Genomic DNA, 21662 nt, shown 5'->3' with positions numbered 1-21662 from the left:
GTGGGGACCCAAATCCAATTGGAATTGACTGGTGTGTAATGCTGTTCTCATGTTTTTTTTGTTGGAGAAAACATTCCTCCTTCTATCAAGAATAGGTGTATTTTCTATAATTAATTATTCACCATTTTTAGCCTGGTTTTCAATAGGAACGAGATTGCCCCTTTGTCTAGCCCTCACTAAAGAGCTTTGAGGATGCCTGTCCAGTTTCAGTGAACAGTGATTAAGATCCCAGGGTATTAAATTCCTGCACATTTTAGGGAAAAAAAAGGGGGGGGTTGTTGGGAGAATGTTTACAAGAGATTCTCAGCTTCCTGTAGAGGAACAAGAGATGTGGGCAGGAGGCAGAAGATGACAAGCAGTGTGGTAGGAGCTGAGGTCAGCGTGGGGCAGTGGTGGCTCTGCACAGTTAGCACAGGCACACAGACACCCGGGGTTGGTGCCCTGCTGCTGGCAGCAGTGCTGAGCTTACTGAGGAGGTCAGTGGGTTATACTTAGGCCATCAGTGAAAGCATTCAGGTGAAAGCAAAAGCTGGAGTTTGGTGTTTTGCCTCTTGTCTTTTGGATCACGATCTGTCTTCGCAGGAGCAGAAATCAGTGCTTGATTAGATGAGTTCGTTGCAGTGTGTGTTCATCAGAGCAGACGAGCCCAGGCTGTTCTCCTCTCCTTCCTTTATTTCACATCAGCAAAATACTTTGCTTTCCCTCCATCTGAAGAGTGTTTTCCAGCCCCTCTTTTATTGAGCTGAAGGAAGGAATGCACAGCAGTTACCTGAAAACCAGGAGCTCTTCCATCTCTCATGTCTCTGACACCCAAAGTAGTTCCTCATCAGCAGAGCTCAGAACTGGAAATGCCCTGTCAGGATGTGCCAGAACTTCCCAGGTAAATAGTCCACAACTTCTGTGTAGTAACAGTGCGTGGGTGAGTGCTGTGGTGTGCTGGCTCGAGCTGAGCTGGCAGTTAGGACCCCGCTTTGCACCCTTAATTGTAAAGTTAATTGGCATTTGGTACTGCAGCTCAAAGAAAGCAGAAAGTTGTTAGTGCAGAGCCATTAGGGTGCTCCTCTGACAGCCAGCAAGGTGTGTGCGTGCTGACCATGGTCCCTTCTCCTGGAGGCTGAAAGATCCTGGTTTTAGCACCTGATCTGAAAATACTCTTCCATGTTACATAGGGAATCTGTTCCGATCCTCCCTGTTTGCTGAGAGATGCTTTTGACCTGTGAGACGGATCGCCCATGAGGCCGGGCACGGTGCCGGAGCTCAGAACACAGTTTCAGAGCGTTTTTTTTCTATGCTATTTTCCTATACCATAGGCTGAAACGGAAAGCTGGTGTACTGCATCGTGTGCACAGAGCCAGGGCCTCTTCAGGCAGCACTGCCACCTAGCCTCCAGCACAGCACGATGGCAGCTGCTTCTGTCAGCTGTGAGCAGCAGGGCCGGAGCAGCTTGCCCCCAGCAGCACTGGAACGGAGCCCTCCGAGCATTTGCCCCGTTCAGCTCAGGAGTGTTCGTGCGTAGCTAGGTATGTGTACATGCGTGCAGACTGATGAATGTGTTTCAAATTGGTGTTAACCCTGTAGGTCCTGGAGCCCCGGGGTACAGGAGCCAGCTTGGGGTTGCTGATTGCTGTCTCCTGTTGGCATTTTGGGCAGTATTTAAGCTTGGGTTTGGGCACAGGCTTTGGGCAGAGCTGGCCCCAAGTCTGTCTGCCCTTAAGGGTTAGTGACAGAGGGAGGATTTCAGCGTCATTATTTTTCCTGCTGGAGAACGTGAGCCAGCCCCTGAGATGTAAAAGTCACAGTGGAACAGGGCATGGGGTCCCCAGTCCAGGCAGAGGGGCACAGGCCTGGCAGTGCACCCCAATGTCCTATGTAATCGCCCACAGCCAACAGAGGAAAGCAGCGCAAGGTGTCTTTTCAGCTAGGAACTCCTTTATTTCCAAGAATGTACATGTGGCACAGCTCACCCCAGCATTCCCCCAGGAGCAGCCCACAGAGGTGCTCAGAGCAGCTGCTCACTGCCCTGACCTGCAGGAGCGTGTCCAAGTGCGGCTCTGGGAGGCGAAGGGAGGGGAGCTGCTGGCCGTGGGGGCTGAGGGGGGTTGCACAGACTGGCTGCTGCTCCAGCTGCAAACCTGGCACCTTCTGGAGAGCCACCACGTCTGCCACACACACAGAGGCATCACCTGGCACCTCTGCCTTCAGCAGCCGCCTGCCCAGAAGGTGACCCAATGGCAGCAGCAGGGAACCCAGAGGTCCTCAGCTCGAGGGGCAGCACTTTGTCCTGAGGCGCTCCTGCACCAGGGTGTGTGTGCTGGAGATGGCCCATCCTCATGCAGTGCTGTTCCTCCTGCTCCTCCTTCCTTTCTCCCAAGGGCTCTTTCTTTCCCAAGGGCCTTTCTCAGTGACTGCGCTCCTGTGCCTTGGGATCCCTGTCTCCTCCGAGAGGATGTGATGGAGGGCAGCACTACCAACCAACCAGGTACTGTGTTTGCTCAGCCAAAGCCAACCTGTTGTTGTGGGCATGGCAAACCACACAGCTGCACAAGGAGCAGCCCCTGCTCTCCAGTGTCCAGGTCCAAAGCACCACTGCTCTGAGCACAAGAGAACAGCAGCCTTCTCATCTCAGCAGGATTTCAGCACCATCCTGCAGGACTGGGCTGTGTGCAGCTGGCTGACAAGGGGCTGCTGTTTCACCCAGTGCTCCTAGGGCATCCCTAGCAGACCTAGACAGAGAAGGGCTGGCACTGGAAGCAGTGTACTGGGGCCAGGCTGGGGTGCTGCAGCATTTGCCTAGAGCATCTTTAGGTGGGTTGAGAGCAGAGCTCCTATGCAGCCAGGACGTGCCTGGTGCAGGACAGGCTCTGGGCACAGCACTGCAGCAGGGCAGAGCTGCTGGCCCCACGGTAGAGTTAAGTCACCATGTGCATGAGAAGGACCTGATGTGTGGGATCTGTCCCCTCCTCCCTCCCATTTCCATTTCATCCATTTATGCAGCCTTGAAGCTCCCCCAGCGTCTGAGCGAACAGGTACACGGTGCATTCCCCAGCTTCTAACCCTCATGTGCTGCTGATTTAGAGCCCTGGGACCCAGCAGCAGCTGTGAGGCCATGCCGAGAGCTGTGGGGCTCTCCCTGCCCCAGCTCCCCCTTGACGGGTGGGCAGCAGGCCAAAGGGATTGCCCTCTGTCCCCCCAGGCCACCTCCTCGCACAGCCGCGTGCCCTCACACCACCACCACGCAGTCGGGCGAGTTGGTCCGGATGGCATCGGAGATCATCTTGGCTCCCGACTGGCCGATGCGGTTCCCCTGCAGGCTGGGAGCAGGGAGGAAGAGCAGCTCAGGATCCCCGGCGGGTATGGGAGAAGCTGCCCAGCTCTGCACCAGCCTCACCATCCAGCTCACCACTTACTTGACGTAGGTGAGGCCGTGGTTGCCCCTCAGCGCGGTGGCGATGCAGATGGCCCCGTCCATGCCCAGGGAGTTCTCCTGCAGGCTGCGGTGGGTGGCGGGGTCAGGGAGGGCTGGAAGTCTCCTACCTCGCCCCAGGGAGCAGGATACTTACTTGAGCCAGCGGAGGCTGCGGTTCACCTTCAACGCATTGGCCATCGCCTTGGCCCCTGCCACGCCGATGGAGTTTCCCCTCAAGCTGCAAAGCGAGACAGGCCGTGAGGAGGGCCCACATCCCCCACGGGCCAGCAGGGGGACACAGGGTGGGGAGTGAGCGGTGCTGAGCCCAGCATGGAGGTCTCGGACGCTCCAGGGAGCAGCGTCGTGGTGATGGGCGCTCGCTGCCCCTCTGAGCACTTACTCCAGGACCTGCAGGCTGTTGTTGACCATCAAGGCCTCCGCGAGGGCTTGGGCACCGGCCGCGCCGATGGAAGCCACCTGGAGACTGCAAGAGAACAGAGTCCTTCAGTGTGTGTCCTGAGGTGGCTGCGGTGTGCTAATTAGACATGCTAATCAGACTAGCTGCAGCGGCAGGGCCCTGCCACAGCCTGCGTGCTCACTGGAGATCTGCCAGCGTGGTGTTGACCTTCAGCGCAGCAGCCAGGGCCGCCATTCCCTCGTCCCCGATGGCGTTCTCCTGCAAGCTGAGACACGCAATACTGTGTCTGCCCAAGCAGAGGGGGCAGGGAGATGGGCAGTGAAGGGCATTGAGCACAGTGTGCCAGAGCGCTCGGGGAGCCACACACACCCAGCAAACCCAGCCAGGGACCGGGGATGGGGATGGAGCACGTGGAGGAGGCAATGGACTAAGCCAGCTCCTGGCTGGTGCCCAGAGGAGGACGGTGCCCCGAGGAGCTGGGACCTGCCCGCCATATCCCTGCTTACTCGAGGCTGGCCAGGCTGCCATTGGACTGCAGTGCTTGTGCCAGGGCCGTGGCAGCTTGCATCTGAATGAAGTTCCACTGCAGGCTGCAAAAGAGGAACAGGATGTGAAGTGCAGGGCTGCTGGGATGCCCCAAACCCCCCGGGCTCAGCACCCGTTCACCCAGAGCGAACCCCCATGGGTGCGTCCAGGATGGCACAGTCCATGGGAGAGCACATCAGGGACACGCCGAGTCTGATGGAAACTCACTGGAGGGACGTGAGTGCCTGGTTCTCCTTCATGGCCAAAGCGATGGCCTTGCCGCCTTCATCGTGCAGCAGGTTGGCTGCTAAGCTGGAGGCAGAGGACAGAGGACATTGCCACACACAGTTTAGGACGGCCCCAGTGGCACTGCACAGCAGGCTGGGTGCCCCTCCCCGGACCCATGGGACTTACTCCAGCTTCCTGAGGGTGCCGTTGGTGCGCAGGGCGCGGGCGATGGCGGGGCCGCCCTCCTTGCTGATGGAGTTCTCCCTCAAGCTGGAGAAACACCGGGGCTGGGGAGGAGCGCGGGGGGACCGGCTGCTCCCCACTGCCCCTTGGCCCCGCTCCAGGGCTGCAGCCACACATTGCAACAGCATCTCCAGCACCATCCGCACCTCTGTTCCCTGCACTGCTGTCCGCAGTGAAACAGAAACTGCAGCTTTCCTCATCCCTTCCTAGAGGACAAGCCTGAGGGCTGACCTCGTGGGGTGAGGCTGTGTGCAAAAACTCTGTCCCAGAGCTCTAACTACGCTTCCAGCACCACACAGCACAGCAATGGTGCCTGGTGTTCCCCTGTGCCTTTGGGATGGCCATCAGCTGGCCAAAGCTCCGTGGAACTGCTAGGCTTTGCTGCACATCCCACAGATGTGAATGCTGTAGGACTATCAGGACTTTTCCCAGCCTCCCCCTCTGCAATTCCTTGTGACATGGCTGCAATGATACTGTCTCATGGGGAGAAAGACCATAGCGCAGAGAAGAGCTCTCAGCCAGCAGAGGGACCAAAGCTGCTTTCAGCATCTGAGAGCACTTGTGGGAGCAGCCAGGCACAGCCCTGCGTGCTGAGGAGCTCCGCTGTCCCATGTCACGGTTGCTGTGAGAGCTGCACACCACAGGAGCCACTATTGGATGGGGTGGCCAGTGGGGCTGTCACTTACTTGAGGTCAGTGAGTCCCTTGTTGGAGCAGAGAGCTGCTGTCAGCGCACTGACCCCGGCGTTGCTGATGGAATTGCTCTGCAGACTGACACAGACAGAGGGAGGTGTGAGGATGGGACAGCTGTGCCATAGCCAGGGGGTTGTATTTGGGGAGCTGTTTCACTGGGGAGCTGGCAGCTCCCACGTGGGGGAGCCGAGGCTAAAGGAACAAACGTGGAAGGAGCAGTGGGCACCCAGTAAGGGGCTGCGGGGCACTGGGGCAGCAGCAGCTATGCTGCCAGGTGGGGGGCACTCACTCAAGGTTTTGCAGACTGTGATTGACTTTCAGGGCTTCAGCCAAGGCAACCGAGCCGTTGTCTCCAATGGAGTTGCTGGAGAGCCTGAGACATGAGAACAAGCGAGCATTACCAACAACTGTTGTTGCAAGCAGAGCTCCTGCCAGCAGCGTGGGGTCCACGGCCCTGCCCTGCCCAGGACCCAAGCCGCTTTGTGGGCCTCCCCTTGCTGGGGCTGGGCTCGGCCTCTCTGCTCACTGCCTGGCTCCCTGCTTCCTCCCAGGTACGCAGAGCATCTCTGCACCAGGCCCATCCAACAGCCGCTCTGCTGCCCTTCCCACCTCCACTCACGATGGCTGCCCCAGAGCGCAGCCCAGAGCCCTGCCGAGGGTTTGTGCCCATGGATCCCAGCTGAGCACAGTTCTGGCATCGCCATCCCTTGGCCCCACGCTATCCCGTGGCTCTTACATCAGTTCCTTGAGGCTGCAGTTCTGCACCAGCGCCTCCGCTAACTTCCTTGCACCATGGGCACCAATGGAGTTTTTCTGCAAGCTGCAAGGGAGAGGAATTCACCCAGGAGCATCAGCCAGTTCCGGACACGGCTCCGTCAGTGGCACATGTCCCCTCCCTCCCCTGTGCGCTGCTCTCAGCTCTGGCAGTGCTCTTCCCCACCACGTGCACCCTGAGGACGTTTCAGGTCGGGAAATAGGTGCCTGAAGGACTGGTCCACAGGGCAGTGACAATCTCTTTGCTATTAGGGGTGGCATGGGGACAGTAAACTGGGGGAAAGCACAGGGACATGTGGCCAAGCTAGAACCGGTGCAGGGTCTGCTGGTGGCCGGGGGAACAGGCGGTCACTCACTGCAGGGTTATCAGCCTGCGGTTGGTTAGCAGGGCCTCAGCCAGGGCCGTGGCACCCTCCTCCTTGATCACGTTGTGCTGCAGGCTGCAAGGAGAGGAGCAAACTGCAAGTGAGCACCGGCTGGGTGGCACCTCCGTAACCGCAGCACCCACCCAGACACACGCAACCCCCGGGACTGAAGCGGTGCTGGGTGAGCAGGATCCCACCACGGCAGCACTGAAGCATTCCCGGTTTCGCTGTGCACAGCAGGGTCTGCTTCCCTGTAGTGCTGCCCTGCATCCCAGCGGTGATTTAGGGCCCCTCTGATTGAGGGTCTGAGGTTGTGCCTGGGGTCCCACAAGGGCAGGAACACCAAGAGGAGAGGGCTGCGGGGAGCTTGTCCCGTGCCTCTGCTGCTGTGGGTGCTGCAGACTTACTTGAGGGAGAGCAGGACTTGGTTTTTTTTCAGTGCATCAGCCAGTGCTCTCGCTCCTGATGGGCCGATGGAGTTGCTTCGCAGGCTGAGGCAAGGCAGGGGAGACAGGAGCAGAAGGATGAGGTTAGGATGGGGTAGAAAAGTGAGAGATGCAACTGCCCACCTGTGCTGGGATAGCCCAGTGGGATGCTTACTCCAGCGCCATTAAGCTCCTGTTCACCATCAGCGACCTGGCCAGTGCTTTGGCACCTTTATTGCTGATCTGATTTTCTGCCAAGCTGTCCAGAAAAAGAAAACGAGAGTTTGTCACAGGGAGAAAGAAGCCCTCGCAGCCCCCATGTGTCTGCAAGCAGAGGGCAGCATCAGGTTGGTTTGTGGCTTGTGAACGTGTCCAGGTGTGCTCTCCTGGGGTGGGATTGCAGGGACAAGTTGGAGGGTTTCCAAACTTCGCATTAATTCATGTAGTGAACAAGGGAGCTGCCCAGATCACAGCACAGCGGGCTCTACACACAGCCACAGACACAGGAGGGCAGATGGGAAAGTGGCCATGCATCTCCATTCATCAGCTGGTCTAACCTGAGCTCTGGGTGCCGGCAGACAGCCGCAGCCCTGGGAGGCGGTGTATCAGGACAAGCAATCTCTGCTTGCTACCCAAATGACAAGTTTAAGAACAGCAAGGAGGCAGGAGGCTGGCTAAAAATAGCTGAGGTGGGCAGCACTCAGGGCTTGGGATGAATCAGCCTGCGCAAGGGGTGGGCACAGGGCTGCTGATGGCTGCTGTCCTGGGGGACCAGCAGACAACGGGGGTGAGGTGCAGGGGGGTGAGGGGCAGGGCTGTCCTTGTTGCCCAGCAGCTGGTGGGGGCAGCAGGATGGCCCCTTGCCCTGGTTCTGCCCTGGAAGAGTGCATTCCGCCTGGGCCAGGTCCTACCTGAGCCTCTGGATCTGGCAGTCCTTCACACTCAGCACGCTGCCCAGCAGCTCCATCACGTTGTCCTTAAACTGGTTATTGTCCAGCCTGGAGGAAATGGAAGGAAAGAGCAAAAGCAAAGAGAACAAAAAGTGAGGAAAGGACTACCCACGACTGCCCGAGGACACAGCTGTCCCGTGACGTCTGCCCTTAAGTGGAAAAACTGAGCTGCAGAAGCGGAGGTGACTTCCCCAGGACCGTGGAGCTGTCCCAGTGCCATCCCCAGGACAGCTTTGTGCTGACGGGCAGCATTGCTGGGCCCACATCTCCCACAGGCACTGGGGAGTTCAAGCCACACATGGGAGCAGTCCGGTGTCCCTGCTTGCTTCTCCGAGCACTGTTCCAGTGCGGCTTACCTGAGGCTGCGGCAGAAGAGGAGCTGGGGGAGCAGGCTCTTGCAGATGTTGTAAGTGAGGCAGTTGGAGAGGTTGGTCTCCTCCACGCACACGTCAGAGACCTGCAGGAGGTACGCCAGGGCAGAGCAGTTCACTGGCGTGAGCATCCCGGCCAGGCTCTCGTTCTTCATCGCTTCCTCCACAGCCTTAGCGATCTCCGTGTGCTGAATCTCATGCAGGCAGTGCACGGTGTTCACCGTCTGCGAGGAGATCACGTAGTTTGTGTTCAGGCAGCCCTGCAGGAAGCTGATGGCTTGGCTCCTGAAGCTGTTGTGCTCATCCTTCACCAGGAGCCAGCCGGAGAGAAGCTGGTTCACCTGCGGGGAGAGCAGCCCGGAAAGGAACCGCACAAAGATATCGAGCTGCCCGTCCTCGGCCTGCAGCGACCTCTGGACAGCGCTCTTGAAGTGGTTGAGGAAGCCCAGCTTGGGCCAGGACATCCCGCTCTCCGTGAAGAGATCGAATATTGCCCGCTTGGCAGCGGTGTAATAATAAATAGCTGCTAAAAACTCCTGTATGGTCAAGTGGGAGAAATAATAGGCCGTGGAGGACTGCATGTCCTCTTTGACTAAGAGTCTGCTGCACAAGCTGCTCTGCAGCAAGGAGAGGTCTATGCCGTACGTCTTCATGTCCTGCTCGTAGAACACGTGCTTCCGTTTGAGCAGCCCGTAGAAGGCCAGCCTGCCCAAGCTGCCCATCACTTTCTTGCTGTTGTTCACGGCTTGCTCGATCCTGAGGGTTTCTCTCTGCCTTTCTGGCCAGTCACTGCTCAAAGCCATTTTAAAATAACAGGAATAGATTTCTGATAAGGTCTTAGGAACAGCTGCCATTTCTTGGGTTTGACCGGTGCTATTTTTCAGGTAATAACCAATTGAAGAGCCGTAAATCCTGCAAAATCCAGGAACCGTGCACATGATGTGCAAAGATCTGTTAGCTTTGATGTGATGCAGAACCTGGCTGGATAAGTCTCTGTTGTCAAGGAACATCTGGTCCAAGAAATCTTTCATCTCTGCAGCTCTGAAGCCGCGTATTTCCGTCATGCGGTCAACGAGCCCGCCGGGGATCTGGCTGGCCGCCGTTGGCCGCGAAGTGACCCAGACCGAGGCCTCCTGCAGCAGGTTGCCTCGTATGATGTTGGTGATCAGGTTGTCCACTTGAATCTCCTTTTTGGGATCGGTGCACGCAACCGTGTTGGAAAAATCCAAAGGGGTCTTAAACTCATCCAAGCCGTCAAGGATGAGCAGCGTCCTGGCGGCTCCCGTGGAGATGCAGCTGGGCTCGGTGATGTGGGGGAATGACGAGCGGATGAGCCTCTCGGCAGAGAGCTTCTCATAGGTGTTGAGCTCCCGGAAGGTGAGGGGTAGCACGAACATGATGTCCTTGTTGATCAACCCCTTTATCCAGCGGCCAACGAACAGCTTCACCAGCGTGCTTTTGCCGATCCCAGCCACTCCCATGGTCACAGAGATCCGCGGGGGGATGCTGACCTTGGACAGAGGCAAGAAGAGCTTCTCTAAAGGGATGCTCTTGGATACATTTCGTAGGCCTTTGGTGGTCTCCATCTGCAGGATGTCATGCTCCTTCTGCTGGATGTCAGTCAAGCCCTCCACCAGCAGCAGGTTCGTGAGGCGCTGGAGGGAACCTATCTCCAAGCTGTTCCCATAGGAGCTTTGGAGGCTCTCCAGATGTTTCTGCACCATTGGTTCTGCACAGAGAGAAATGAAACAGGAGGTAAGGAGGAGAAGAACCACAAATGAGAGATGCTCCTTGACTTTCCAGCCACTCCCATGTAGAGGGGAAACCTCAAGGACACTTACTTGGGCAGGAAGGTGCCAGGGATCTGACCAGACTCGCCTGCAGCTTCTGCTCACCCCTACAGGTCCAGGAGCCCATTTAAACTCGGGCCTGAACCTCTAGTACCTGCCTGAGCTACGCTGTAGGAGCGCCTGTCTACAGGTCCATCGCATCTGTGCCTGCTGTGGACCTTGCTGGTCTGGACCCTGACCTGTGAACTGTTTTTCCAGCTTATCCTTGGACCCACCTCATCGCTCTGCTCTCACCCGGTGGTCACTGGCTTGTCCTGACCCTGGCTGTCCTTGCTAGCCTCGGTCCTGACCTGTGGCTCGACCTCAGCCCTGCCTCATCACCATGGACTTGCGAGGAGATCTGGACTCTTGCTTGAACCCGAACCCCAGAAAGTTATTTATGCTGAAGTGTGATGCAAAACAGGGGCTTTGGGGGAGCAGAAGCTGGTGTTTGGGCCTGCTGCCTCTGATTAGGGAGCAAAGATGTCTCAGAGCTAGGGTGCAAGCCTGGAGGCTGCGGATTAGCGCTGCTGAGATGTTCCTTTTGCTTTTCCCCCTTCCCAAGCTGCCCAGAGAGGTGTGCTAGAGCGGGCAGGAGGAAGGTCCCTGAGGCCTGGCACGGCTCCTGTCATCTCTGCGTGCATCCCGGGTGCTCCAGCAAGCGCCCGCAGCCAGGGCAGGCACATTGACACCCCACATCCCGCCCACTGTGGGCTGCCTACCATAGACAGTGATGTGGAGGTAGAGCTGGGAATTGGTGGTCTCGATGAAGCTCCGCAGGGACTGGGAGGCATGGCTGCCCTTGCCAGCCAGGATGTCCACCACGGCCCTCACCTGCTCGGGCAGGGAGCTCGCCTCCTGCGCCCGGCCAGCCTCCTCCGCCGTGAGGAGGTCCAGCCTCTGCAGGTAGCCAATGATCTCCTCCAGGAACTGTGGGGAGATGGACCTCATCAGCTGCCTCCGGTAGCGACTGACCCAAGCCTCTGCAGGAGAGGAGAGCAGGAGAGTTGGGGCTCGTGCAAGCTCTGGGCACGCTGCTCGGCAGCTTTCCGCATCCATGCTGCTGCCCTGGGCACCACTCACCTTCCATCAGAGGCGTCCCGTGGCATCGGCGGTCCCGGGGCGAGGAGCACCGTGTTCACAGCAGTGTGGCCGTCAGCCTGCACCCACCACCGTCCCATGGACCGCCCAGCAACCCCGGCAGGCGGCACGTCAGCCCAGGCTCCTGCTTCCACGCTCAGCCTTTATCCATCCTCCTGCGGGAACAAGAGGAGCAGCGTGGCGGGGAGCTGCTTTGAGCTAACACTGCCTTCCCCACCACCAGCACGCCTGCACTCAGCTTTGCCCTACGTGGTCCTCTGATGCTAAAATCCAGCAGTGTTCATCTTGGCTTCTGGCTCAGATCAGCCAGGAGATCATACTGCTGTGGGCTCGGCCGCCCATCGTGCTGCAGCATCCTGCCTGCCTGCCCACACCTCACGTCCTGCAGGCTTGGTGCCTTCCCCAGCACCGTTCTGCAGCTGCCTCTCTCGGGCATGCTGTGATTGTGCTAACTGCTCTTACAGTGACACCCCCCTGCCATCTGCAGAGCACCTGGCAAGCATCTGGGTGCCAGCATCGTCACCTGGGAGCCAGCAGGACTGCACACTGCTTGAGAATTTCCTTTGTGTTGTGAAGGAAGTTGTGGGGCAGCAGCAGCAGAGCGACAAAGGGCCCGTTTCAGTTTCAAAGCTACCTACGTCCAGGACCAGCATTACAGCGTGCAGGTCGGTGGCAAACACCACATCCTGTTGCAGAGCTCTGCAGATGCTCCATTTCGGCAGCACCTACCTGCTCCCTCCCCCTTGTCTGCTGCAGATGAGTGCCAAACCGCTCACCTTTTGCTGGTTTTTAAGTGCATCTGGTCACAGAAACCAACTGTTTTGAAAGCAGACAGCAGAGGTGAGGAGGGAAATACCCCCTTGCCTTGAGCTCCTGGCTTTATCTCTGTTCACACTTCACACTGTGCTGCAGCTCTCCTCCAGCCCCGAAGGCATCTCCACAAGCCAGCTGCATCCAGGTGGGAGCTGCTCAGCCTCAGCACTGCCTGAGCACGGCAGCAGTGCAGACACACATCCCCGTGCCCTGGCACAGCACCAGGGCTGTGCAGATCCATGCCATTTCACCCCGAAGTGTGCCAGGCAGCTGCTCTGCCAGGAGGGACGCAGATGGGGCTGTGTTTGCCCAAACCTGCTCCTGAGCAAAGGACAGTGGTGCTGCCGTGCCAGCAGGGACAGCAAGCTCTCACTTCCTTTGCTCAGACAAACCTGACCTCTTCCATAGGGAAAGGATAAATATAGCTCAGAGCAAGAGAACCTAGTGGAGTTTCTCATCCATGGTGCAAAGTGAGGATGCTTGGGGCATCCTCTTTGCAGTCTCTCCTGTTCATCCTCTTGCCAGGAGATCCATGTATGATTTATATCTCCCAATAAAAAAAACTTAGTGGTGAGGCTCCAGCAGCAGCCCAGCCCTGCAGGAGGGAGGAGCAGGCTCAGCATCTCCCAGAGTCTGTGTCCTGTAAAGTTTGGTGAGCATCCAAGAGGCCAAAACAGCCCTCTCCCGCAGCCCATCGCTGCCTCCCTGCTGGCAAACCCTGGTGTGGATGGGATGTTCCCCTGTAGGGGAGGGAGTGCTGCTTTGAGCTGGCTCTGAACCCACAAACTTGCCCTCCCAGAGGGAAAGCTGGGTCCCCTGCTCCTCCTTGGCTGCCCAGCTCCAACCCCTGGTTGCAGAGCTCCGTGCTCCCCGCTGGTTGCGCTTCCTCAGCTGCCTCGCTTTTCATCCCCCAGGCAGCCCCGTGGTCAATTAAGATATTGGCATAAATTAAATGAGCTCAGTGAGAACTCATAAGGAAATTGTCATTCTTTAATGTCTTCTGGTCTCTAAGCGGCCTGAAAGCTTCCATTAAATCTTTGCACACAGCAGTCGCTGGGTTTCTCATCTTCACGCTGCACCCATTGACGTGGCCAAAATGAAAGGGGTTCCTGCTGCCTGTAGGCAAGTTTCCTTGTCATCCTCCGAAACACGGCTGGCTGGCTGGGAAAAGCCCTTTGATGGGGGGAACTTGCTCAAAGGCCAGACGTTCTTGAATCATGCCTCCTGGTGCTACATCCAAATGTAATCCTGCTGCTACAAACCAGCAGCCGTGGCTCAGCTCAGCCAAAGGCATCCAACAAAAAGAAGAAAGCAGCGGAAGAAATGACGCAGTGGCAGCATTTTTTCTCTACTTTCTGTACAAAAGTTTCCCGTGGCTGCAGCTCCAGGGCTGGTTTACTCCTGGGGCCCAGGAAGGTGACAGTGCTAGGTATCTACATGGGCCAGGAAGCTGCAAACAGCGCATGCCTGTGGCAGCAGGGACCCAGCCATGCCATGGGGCCGTGCTGCCTTCAGAGGGATCCTGCATCGCTGGGGGTGTCCCAGGAGGGGTGCCACCAGACACGGGGCTCTGGGGACACGGGGACCATTGGCTGGGGTGAGCGGGGAAGCAATGTGTGAGGAGGCAACCCCAGGGACACAGCAGAGTGGTTTGCTTTTACCAGTGCTTGTCTTGCAACTGAAAATTTGCCCATCTGAGGATGTCCGGTCAACACCTGTGTGTTCTCTTAGCAGAGCTGCGGCCACACCTGCTACATCCCTCACAGCTGGGGGCAGACGGACCACGTATACAGCCAGCCAGCCCCCACCGCTGCCACATCTCCCTGCCTGCATCCAGTCCCTGGCACCAGAAAATGGGATCAAGACACGACTGCTTCTGCTCGTCTTTGGCTCTGTGGAGGTACGCTCCTGTTCCTGGAAGGTCAGCACAAAACAAAAGAAACTCTCTGAGGGGTCAGCAATGAGGGACGGTGCCGGGGTGGTGGCAGCAGGAGGTGGCTGGAGGTAGCAGCATGGTGCTGCTCTCTGCTGCTCCCGGCCTCCAGCGTCTTCCCCTTGTGATGGGGAGGCTTGGGTTTTCGTGCAGCACCCATCCTACCCCGGGACGAGCGTGCTGCGTGCCGCTTGCTGCTCTGTGCTGGTAGAGGCAGGGCTGCTGCGAGCCTCATCGGAGCCAGAAAACCCTGCAGCTCCAGGCTGCGCTGCTCAGCCCCAAACCCGCCTGCAACAGCCGTGCTGTCAGCGCACGGTCGTGCTCTCAGCGCACCCAGCAGGGGTTTGGGCCCCTGCACACACAGCAGGCCTGGTAGAGCTGGTAACCCTTCTGTGTGCGGTTTGGTGAGCGACGTGCAGAGCAGCGTGCTGCAGGGGCTGCGGCTGGTGCCGAGCTGTGCTGCCTGGGGAGCTGTCCTGTGCTGCCTGGAGGGGACTGGTGCAGCACATAGCCTCTGTGGGCACCAGGCTGCCTGCATGTGGGAAACAATGGAAGATGGCTGAGCTGCAGTATTTAGGAACATTACAAAGCTTCTCACGCCGGGGAGTTGGACCAGATGACCTTTAACAGTTCCTTCCAACTCAAACAATTCCATGACTCTATGAGTCTATGCCCCCCCATCTCATCACTGCTGCGCTGGGGCTTGCTGGGTGCCAGGTGAGCTGCAGGCAAGATGAGGTGCTCCGGGCCCAGCACTGAGCCCTGCATCGGGCCCTGCCGCCCTCGTGCTTGCTCTCCCCAGGCACAGGAGCAGAGCAGGCAGCCTGTCTCCCACCATTTCCTGGCGTGTGTCTCAGTGGCATCCTGCTCTGGTGGTCCCCAGGGCGGGCCACACATACCCCATGATAATGGGGACTCGGGGCCATAGGAAAAGCCAGAAGCAGGAAAGTCCCCCTGCTAAGGTTACGTGGGAGGTGCTAGATGCTCTTGCCGCAAGGCTGGAGGCCTTCCCACCGATGCATCACTGAGCAGCACAGGACGCTTTTGTTTTTCCCCCTGCTTGGTTACTGAGCAGCTTCCTCAACCCTAATTGGGGGCAGCTTCCTCAAGAAGCTCAAGAAACGTCCAGGCCGATGCCTGCAGCCTGTTTGAGGGTTTGAGCAAATCCTCAGGCACGAGGTGGGCTGCCACCTTTTGGCAGAATGGAAAAGAATTCCGCTGAAGCAACGGAGCATCTCCTGCACCATACCCAGTGACAAAACCTGCCGATCTGCAGGTGATTCACCCACCTAAGATCACACGTGACTTTAGGGTGCCGCCTTGTTTTATTTTTACTGTTTGGATTTCATGTTAGCCAAAATGATTGCACCTACAGAGTGAGATTCCTGCCAGCCCTGCGTTACCAGAGGACTTTCTCAACAACCCAAGTGTTGTCCTGCAGGACCCTGACCACGGCCCAGGACACACTTCAGCACAAGCACATGCACAGCCAATGGGAAAGCAGACCCTCTGCCCGTGAGCAGTTCCTGCCTCTCTTGCCTAGAAGACATCTGTTTATCAGCACAAGCACTGAGCACCAGCAGCAAGGTCAGCGAGATCAGGCTGAGCTCTGGCAGGAGGCAGAGCTCCAGGTGCTGCACTCTGGGGACAGCAGCCACGGGCTTTGGTCACAAAGTGCCTGCCCGAAGCTGCAAGCCCCAAACTAGCTGCAAGCTCTCAAGAAAGAAACTTTTCTGCAACTTTGGGCATCCTTTGTGCCACCATCTCCCCAGCCCACCCCAAATGATGCGTGTCTGGCCTTGGATAACCCTTCCACATCATGCTCAAACCACAGGCACTGCAGCAGCAGTGGTGACAGTGACAGCAGCCAGCCCCTGCCTCTGGCTGTCCCACACCTGCCGGGCTCATGGTCTGAAGTGCTTAAACAAGAGCAGGATTAAGCCTCACACACCAGCTGTCTGGGACCCAATACACAGCACAGCACGCCGGGCACAGCCACGCTGCTGAGCCCATCACCTCAACCTGCACCTGATGCCTGTGGTTCACACATCGGGTTTGGGCATCCCCATGTGCAAAAAGAGCCTGAGGAGGCACTGGGTGCTGAGCCTTCGGCCTCGCTGTCTCCTGCTGAGCTCTGCGGGGACGCGGTGGTCCTGACCCCCAAAGAGGGACACATGGGTGCAGCTCAGCTTTCCAGCTTTGATCGGGCTTCAAGCCAGACGCAGGAGCCCGACTCGCCCTTTGATGCTCTGGGCTCGCAGGCAGCATGATGAAATTAAGGATCCTTATCTCATCCTGTTTATGCTACGTAAGTGGCATGTTCTATTTATGCTACATTTCTTTGGCTGTTTTTGAAGAAGAATGAATTCATCTAAACAGCTCTAACATGGGGGCAGACCCCGGAGCTGCGTGAGAAGATCCTCTGGCTCCATGCAGGCACCCAGCAGACAAGGGAACGGGATGGGTGATGTGGGACAGGTCCCCATAGGTGCCTCCACTGCGTAGGACGGCTCCCAAACCTCCCCATTGCTGGCTGGGAGCAGAGAGCTGGGACATCACGAGCCGCAAAACCAGCACCACAGCAAATGGCTGCCACAGAGATGGCTGCAGCATCTCAACCCTGCACCAGGCAGCCAAGTGACATGCCTCTGCCCCACATACCCCAGGTGACAGCTCCAGCAAGGCCTTACCTTGGCACTGTGACAGCTTCCCCAGGTCCCCATGCAGGCAGGACGGGCGGGAGGACATCCTAGTGCGGGTGGGAGCATCCCCCAGGTCCTTCCATGGCTCCAGATCTTCACCTTCTTGTTGCCCGGATGTTGGAGCACAAGGCACAAAATGGAAGCTGGGCCTCAGCCCCTCCGGGAGCAGTGCCTGGGGAGGTGGCCACCCCGTGCAGCGCCGTGCCAGCCCCGCTGCTCTCGTCGTTCTCACCGCTCTCCTCGCCCCTTCCTGCCGTGGGCCTTGCTCGATCTTCCTTCCTGTGGCTGCTGCGTATGCAAATTGAAGCACCGGCCTAGCGAGAAATCCACAGCCCCAGCTGCCACAGCTCGGCCGAGCCGAGTCCAAATGAAAACAAATCCCCCAAGCAACGCCACGGGCTCAGCTTTTGCCAACAGAGCCCAGGAGCTGGTGCTGCCCACAGCCCCTTGCAGCCCCAGGGCATCCCAGTGCAGTGTGCCCTCACGGCCAAGAAGGCTGGTGGTGTCCTGGTTGACCAACAGTTGGCCAGTGTTTGACCATGAGCCATCCATGTGCCCTCCTGGCCAAGAAGGCCAGTGGTGTCCTGGTTGACCAATGGTTGTCCAATGGTTGACCATGAGCCAGCAGGGTGCCCCAGTGGCCAAGAAGGCCAGTGGGACCTGGGGCACATTGCAGAGAGGTCAGCAGGTGAGGGAAGTGCTCCTCTGCTCTGCTCTTCCCGAGGAGTCTACATCTGGAGCACTGCGCCCTGTGCTGGGCTCCCCAGTTCCAGGCAGACAGGGAACTGCTGGAGAGAGCCCAGCAGAGAGTGCAGAGATGGGGGATGCCTGGAGCACGGTCCTGACGGGGCCATGAGAGCCCTGGGGCTGTTCAGCTGGGGAAGAGAAGGCTGAGGGGGGATCTGATCCATGCTGAGCGATATCTAAAGGAGCGAGGACAGCAAGCTGGGGCACGGGCAAGGCCAGCCCCTGTGTGCATGCAGCACCCAGCCATGCAGAAAGCGACTCTTGCCATTATTCCTCCCCTCACTTTCTATAATTTACCAGACAGCAATACTTGCAAAAATAAATAAAGGATGAAATCAATTCTGCCAAGAGATGCTTAAACTTCGAGAAAACGTAGTGCAGCCCTAGGCAAAAAAAAATGCACTTGGCCAAGTGCCTGAGAGTGCTCAGAAAGTCGCCTCGGAGCTGAAGGTACTGCCCAGGGCGCCGGGCCGAGCCGAACAGGGCCGAACGGAGCCGAGCAGAGCCGAACGGGGCCGAACGGAGCCGAGCCGAGCCGAACGGGGCCGAACGGGGCCGAGCCGAGCCGAACGGGGCCGAACGGAGCCGAGCCGAGCCGAACGGGGCCGAACGGAGCCGAACGGAGCCGAGTCGAGCCGAACGGAGCCGAATCGAGCCGAACGAAAGCATCAGGGCGGGGCAGGGCGTGAGCCGGGCGGAGCCGAATGTATCCGGGCGGAGCCGAACAGAGCCGATCGCAGGCAGGGCAGATTGCCGCGCAGTTGAGCGGTGTTGGAGGTGCGCGAGGTGAGTGTCCCGCTCCGCCCGGAGCTCTTCCGGGGCCGGTCCCGTCGGGCCCCGCTGTCCGTGCCGGGGCAGCCCGGCCGCGGGGATCTCGGTCCCACGCGGTCTCCGTTTCTCGCCCCGCAGCTCGCCATGGCCGCCAAGAAGCTGATCGTGGTGTTCGGGGCCACCGGTGAGTGCGGGGCCGGGGCTCCGGGGCTGTGCCTCGCGGCGCGGTGCCTCACGGCCCGGTTCCCTCCCAGGGGCGCAGGGCGGCTCCGTGGCGCGGGCTCTGCTGGAGGACGGCACGTTCGCGGTGCGCGCCGTGACCCGCAGCCCGGGCAGGAAGGAGGCGGCGGAGCTGGGGCGGCTGGGCGCCGAGCTGGTGCGGGCGGACCAGGACGACGAGCGGTCGCTGGAAGGGGCCCTGGCGGGCGCCTACGGGGCCTTCGTCGTGACCAACTTCTGGGAGCACTGCAGCAAGGAGAAGGAAGTTGCGCAGGTAGCGGCGCTCGCTTTAAGCGGGACCCCGTGCGGAACGGCCTGGGAGGGGGGTGCGGCCCCGCGGCATCGCGCGGTGGGTGCCCGGTTACGGTTCTTCTTGTCCTGGGTTCGGGCATCCCAGGCAGGAAAAAGTCGTGAGGGTTCGTGAAGGAATCAGGCCCCGGTCTGTGCGAGGCCGAACTCTGCTCCTTGATTCCTTGGAGCAGCGGCTCCAAGATCTGGTGCCCTCGGGGAGCAGCTGGGTGCCACGAGGTTTGGTACGGAGCAGAGCGCTGCCCGGGAGCGGGCAGAATGCCCCCAGAGCTTCCTGGGCTGAGCCGCAGCCACCTGCACTCTGCTGCACTTGCCGTGGTGGGGCCAAAACGTGCTGCAGAATCAGAAATCCCAGAGCCTTTCTCAATGGGAGGAATTCACCCTAGGGCAAGCTTATGGTTTCGGAAGGTAAGATTTGCCAGGGCAGGTCCTGGCGTGTCCTCGGGGCTGGTGTTTGGGCGCTTGGTGGAGGAGTTCCTGGTCCTTCTGATGCAGGGTGGTGTAAGCGGAAGACTCTGCTCCACCTGGCCGGGTCAGGCTGCTGGGTGTGCTCAGGCCTAAGTCCAGCTGCCACCTCAGGTGCTGAGGAGCTTGCTCAGCTGGTGTGCTGGGCACTGCCCTGCTGCCCAGTGCAAAGGGAGAACAAGGGGTGTGCGGGGACGAGAGCTTGTATGCGCAGCGAGGGAGCCGTGCCCTTCCTCATGGCTGGCATCACTTCACGCAGGGGAAGCGGCTCGCTGACCTGTCGAAGCGCCTGGGTTTGCGCCACGTGGTGTACAGCGGCCTGGAGAACGTGAAGAAGCTGACAGGGGGCCGCCTGGAGGTGCTCCACTTTGACGGCAAAGGAGAGGTGGAGGAGTACTTCCGAGCCATCACCGTGCCCATCACATCCGTCCGGCTGCCGTTCTACTACGAGAACTTCCTGTCCAGCTTCAAGCCCCAGAAGGCCCCACAGGGAGACAAGTTTTTACTGGGTAAGATGGGATCTCAGCTCTGCAGCTCACGGTCTCTAGTGCTCTTACAGTGCACCGTGCTCCCTGGGCTGGAGAACATGTCCCTTCCGTGGGCTCCTCCACAGGGAGCAGCGTGACCACAACCCCATGTGCTTCTGTTCCCACTGGTGGGGTCTTACCTGAGACAGTGGTCCCGCCCTGCCTGGAAGCTAAAAATCTGAGCTACAAACCTATGCCCCAGCCTGTGCCAGTATCTCTGTGGCTGGTGTTTGACTAGGGTAGTCACAGCACCGCTGCAGACTGATGGGGAGGGGAAAGGAGCATGTCCTGGTTTGGCAACAGCAAGTTGTGGCTGCCCTGTGGTCCTTTGGGCCTGTTTGGAGGTCTGCAAGTAATTAGTGAGACCCCGGTGCTGAGGGCTTCCCTGCAGGTCCCAGGGTGTCACAGAACAGCCCAGCTCCCTGTGCTGTGACCTGTGGAGATCAGAGGTGAGGCTGCAGGTCCAGGTGAGTCGTGTTGCTGCTCTGACTGCAGAGGCAATGGTCTCCTTGCGCAGCCCAGTGTGTGCTTTTGTGGTTTGGAATGCCAGTGCAGTGCTCTTGGCTTTCCCTCACCTTGTGTTCAGAGGCCAGGTGCCAAAATCTCAGACCGTGTGTCCTGGGAGCTGGGCTCCCTGGCAAAGGGCAGTGCTCTGACTGGGATCAATCTCTCCCCTACAGGTCTGCCCATGGGGGACATCCCCATGGATGGGATGGCAGTGGAGGATTTGGGGCCCGTTGTGCTCAGCCTGCTGAAGTCCCCCGAGCAGTACATAGGCCAAGTGATCGGGCTCAGCACTGGCAAGCTCACCGTGGCGGAGTACGCCGCTGCCTTCTCCCAGCAGACAGGCAAGACCGTGGAAGACTCCAAGGTAGGAGGTGTCCCTCGGTGTGTTGGATGCTCTCGAGGTGGGGGGAAGCTGGATCAGAGCCCTGCAGCCTGCCTTGAAGGAGGGGCTGGGGCAGTGGGTAGGTGGTCCCCCTGCCTTTCCAGCAGCTGGGTGCTCTGGGTCCATGTAGCTGGGCTGCCGGTGGCTGCTGGCGGACGTGGGGGCAATGTAGGAGCACACTCAGCCTCTCCTGTTGGTATGGAATAGTAGGGGCTCCGGTTGAGGTTCTGAGCATGGACAGCAGCAGCAAATTGCTGCCTCTGCCCTGGCACAGCTGCAGCTCTTCACCTGCTGGCAACATCAGGAGCTGCTGGGGTGGAGGGCCCTGACAGCCCCTTGTATGGGTTTGTTACAGCCCAGTGCTCAGTCCAGGATGCATCCTGCTGCCCATGTGCTGCTGGAGTGCCTGCTAGGGTCAAAACTGCCTTGTCACTGTGATGGCACGTTTGTGGTGTGCCTGGGCAGGCCTCGCTTGACTAAGGGATAACGGAAGTGTGAGGTCTCCAGGCACTGCCACGGTAGAGTGATTGTTATTGGGGCTGGGCACCTAGATAATAGGTCTTTGCTGCTTGCCCCTCCCTTCAGCACCTCTTGCTCCAGTGCCTCTGTTTTGCACCGTCACGGTGACTCTCAGTGCGCCTAGAGTTTTCTTTTGTTTCTCCTTTGTGCTTTGGTTGTGCTGCTGTGCTTGGGCAACTGTTTTAACAGGCAGGTTATGCGGCAGCTTTCCGCTTTGAGGACAAAACACCTCTGATTCTCTGCAGATTTTCCTCTCCCAGGGACAGACGAGCAGCCCTTTTCTTCCCAGGCTGCCTAAAGGCTTCAGCACAGTGCAGAAACAGTGATTTGGGCAGGGACAGCGTGTCCTATGGGACCAGCTGGCAGCCTGTGATGCTCGGGCTCACGCGGACACCCCAAGCAGTGTTTCTATAGGGGCTCATCCACAGCTGTGCCTTGAGG

The 21662-nt window shown here is 58.7% G+C and overlaps 2 protein-coding genes across 5 annotated transcripts in view; one reads left to right on the top strand and one right to left on the bottom strand.

The window, feature by feature from the left end:
* NLRC3 (NLR family CARD domain containing 3) lies at positions 1910-17543 on the bottom strand. 4 transcript variants are annotated; one of them, XM_021411706.1, is made up of 19 exons: positions 16764-17543; positions 11310-11482; positions 11061-11209; positions 8383-10126; positions 7988-8074; positions 7252-7335; positions 7059-7142; positions 6643-6726; positions 6249-6332; positions 5802-5885; positions 5507-5590; positions 4764-4847; positions 4578-4661; positions 4331-4414; positions 4006-4089; positions 3807-3890; positions 3561-3644; positions 3408-3491; positions 1910-3311 (listed from the first exon to the last, which is right to left on the bottom strand). In XM_021411706.1, the coding sequence occupies exons 2-19, from the start codon at positions 11405-11407 to the stop codon at positions 3221-3223; spliced, it is 3261 nt and encodes a 1086-aa protein (XP_021267381.1). In that variant the 5' UTR covers positions 11408-11482; positions 16764-17543; the 3' UTR covers positions 1910-3220. The 4 variants fall into 4 exon arrangements, with proteins under 4 accessions (XP_021267381.1, XP_021267380.1, XP_021267382.1 ...); XM_021411705.1 differs by lacking the exon at positions 16764-17543 and having other exon boundaries at positions 10949-11209; positions 11310-11446; XM_021411707.1 differs by lacking the exon at positions 16764-17543 and having other exon boundaries at positions 11061-11156; positions 11310-11402.
* Positions 18194-21662, top strand: part of NMRAL1 (NmrA like redox sensor 1) — a 5109-nt gene continuing 1640 nt past the window's right edge. Inside the window, exons 1-5 of the mRNA XM_021411721.1 lie at positions 18194-18308; positions 18432-18477; positions 18548-18786; positions 19546-19795; positions 20494-20684. Of these exons, the coding sequence (XP_021267396.1) occupies positions 18438-18477; positions 18548-18786; positions 19546-19795; positions 20494-20684 (720 nt within the window). The 5' untranslated portion in view covers positions 18194-18308; positions 18432-18437. The remainder of the gene's footprint in view (positions 18309-18431; positions 18478-18547; positions 18787-19545; positions 19796-20493; positions 20685-21662) is intronic.

This window comes from Numida meleagris, chromosome 13 (assembly GCF_002078875.1).
Source record: "Numida meleagris isolate 19003 breed g44 Domestic line chromosome 13, NumMel1.0, whole genome shotgun sequence".
NCBI classification, from domain to species: Eukaryota; Metazoa; Chordata; class Aves; order Galliformes; family Numididae; genus Numida; species Numida meleagris.
This window is presented reverse-complemented; position numbering and strand designations above follow the sequence as displayed.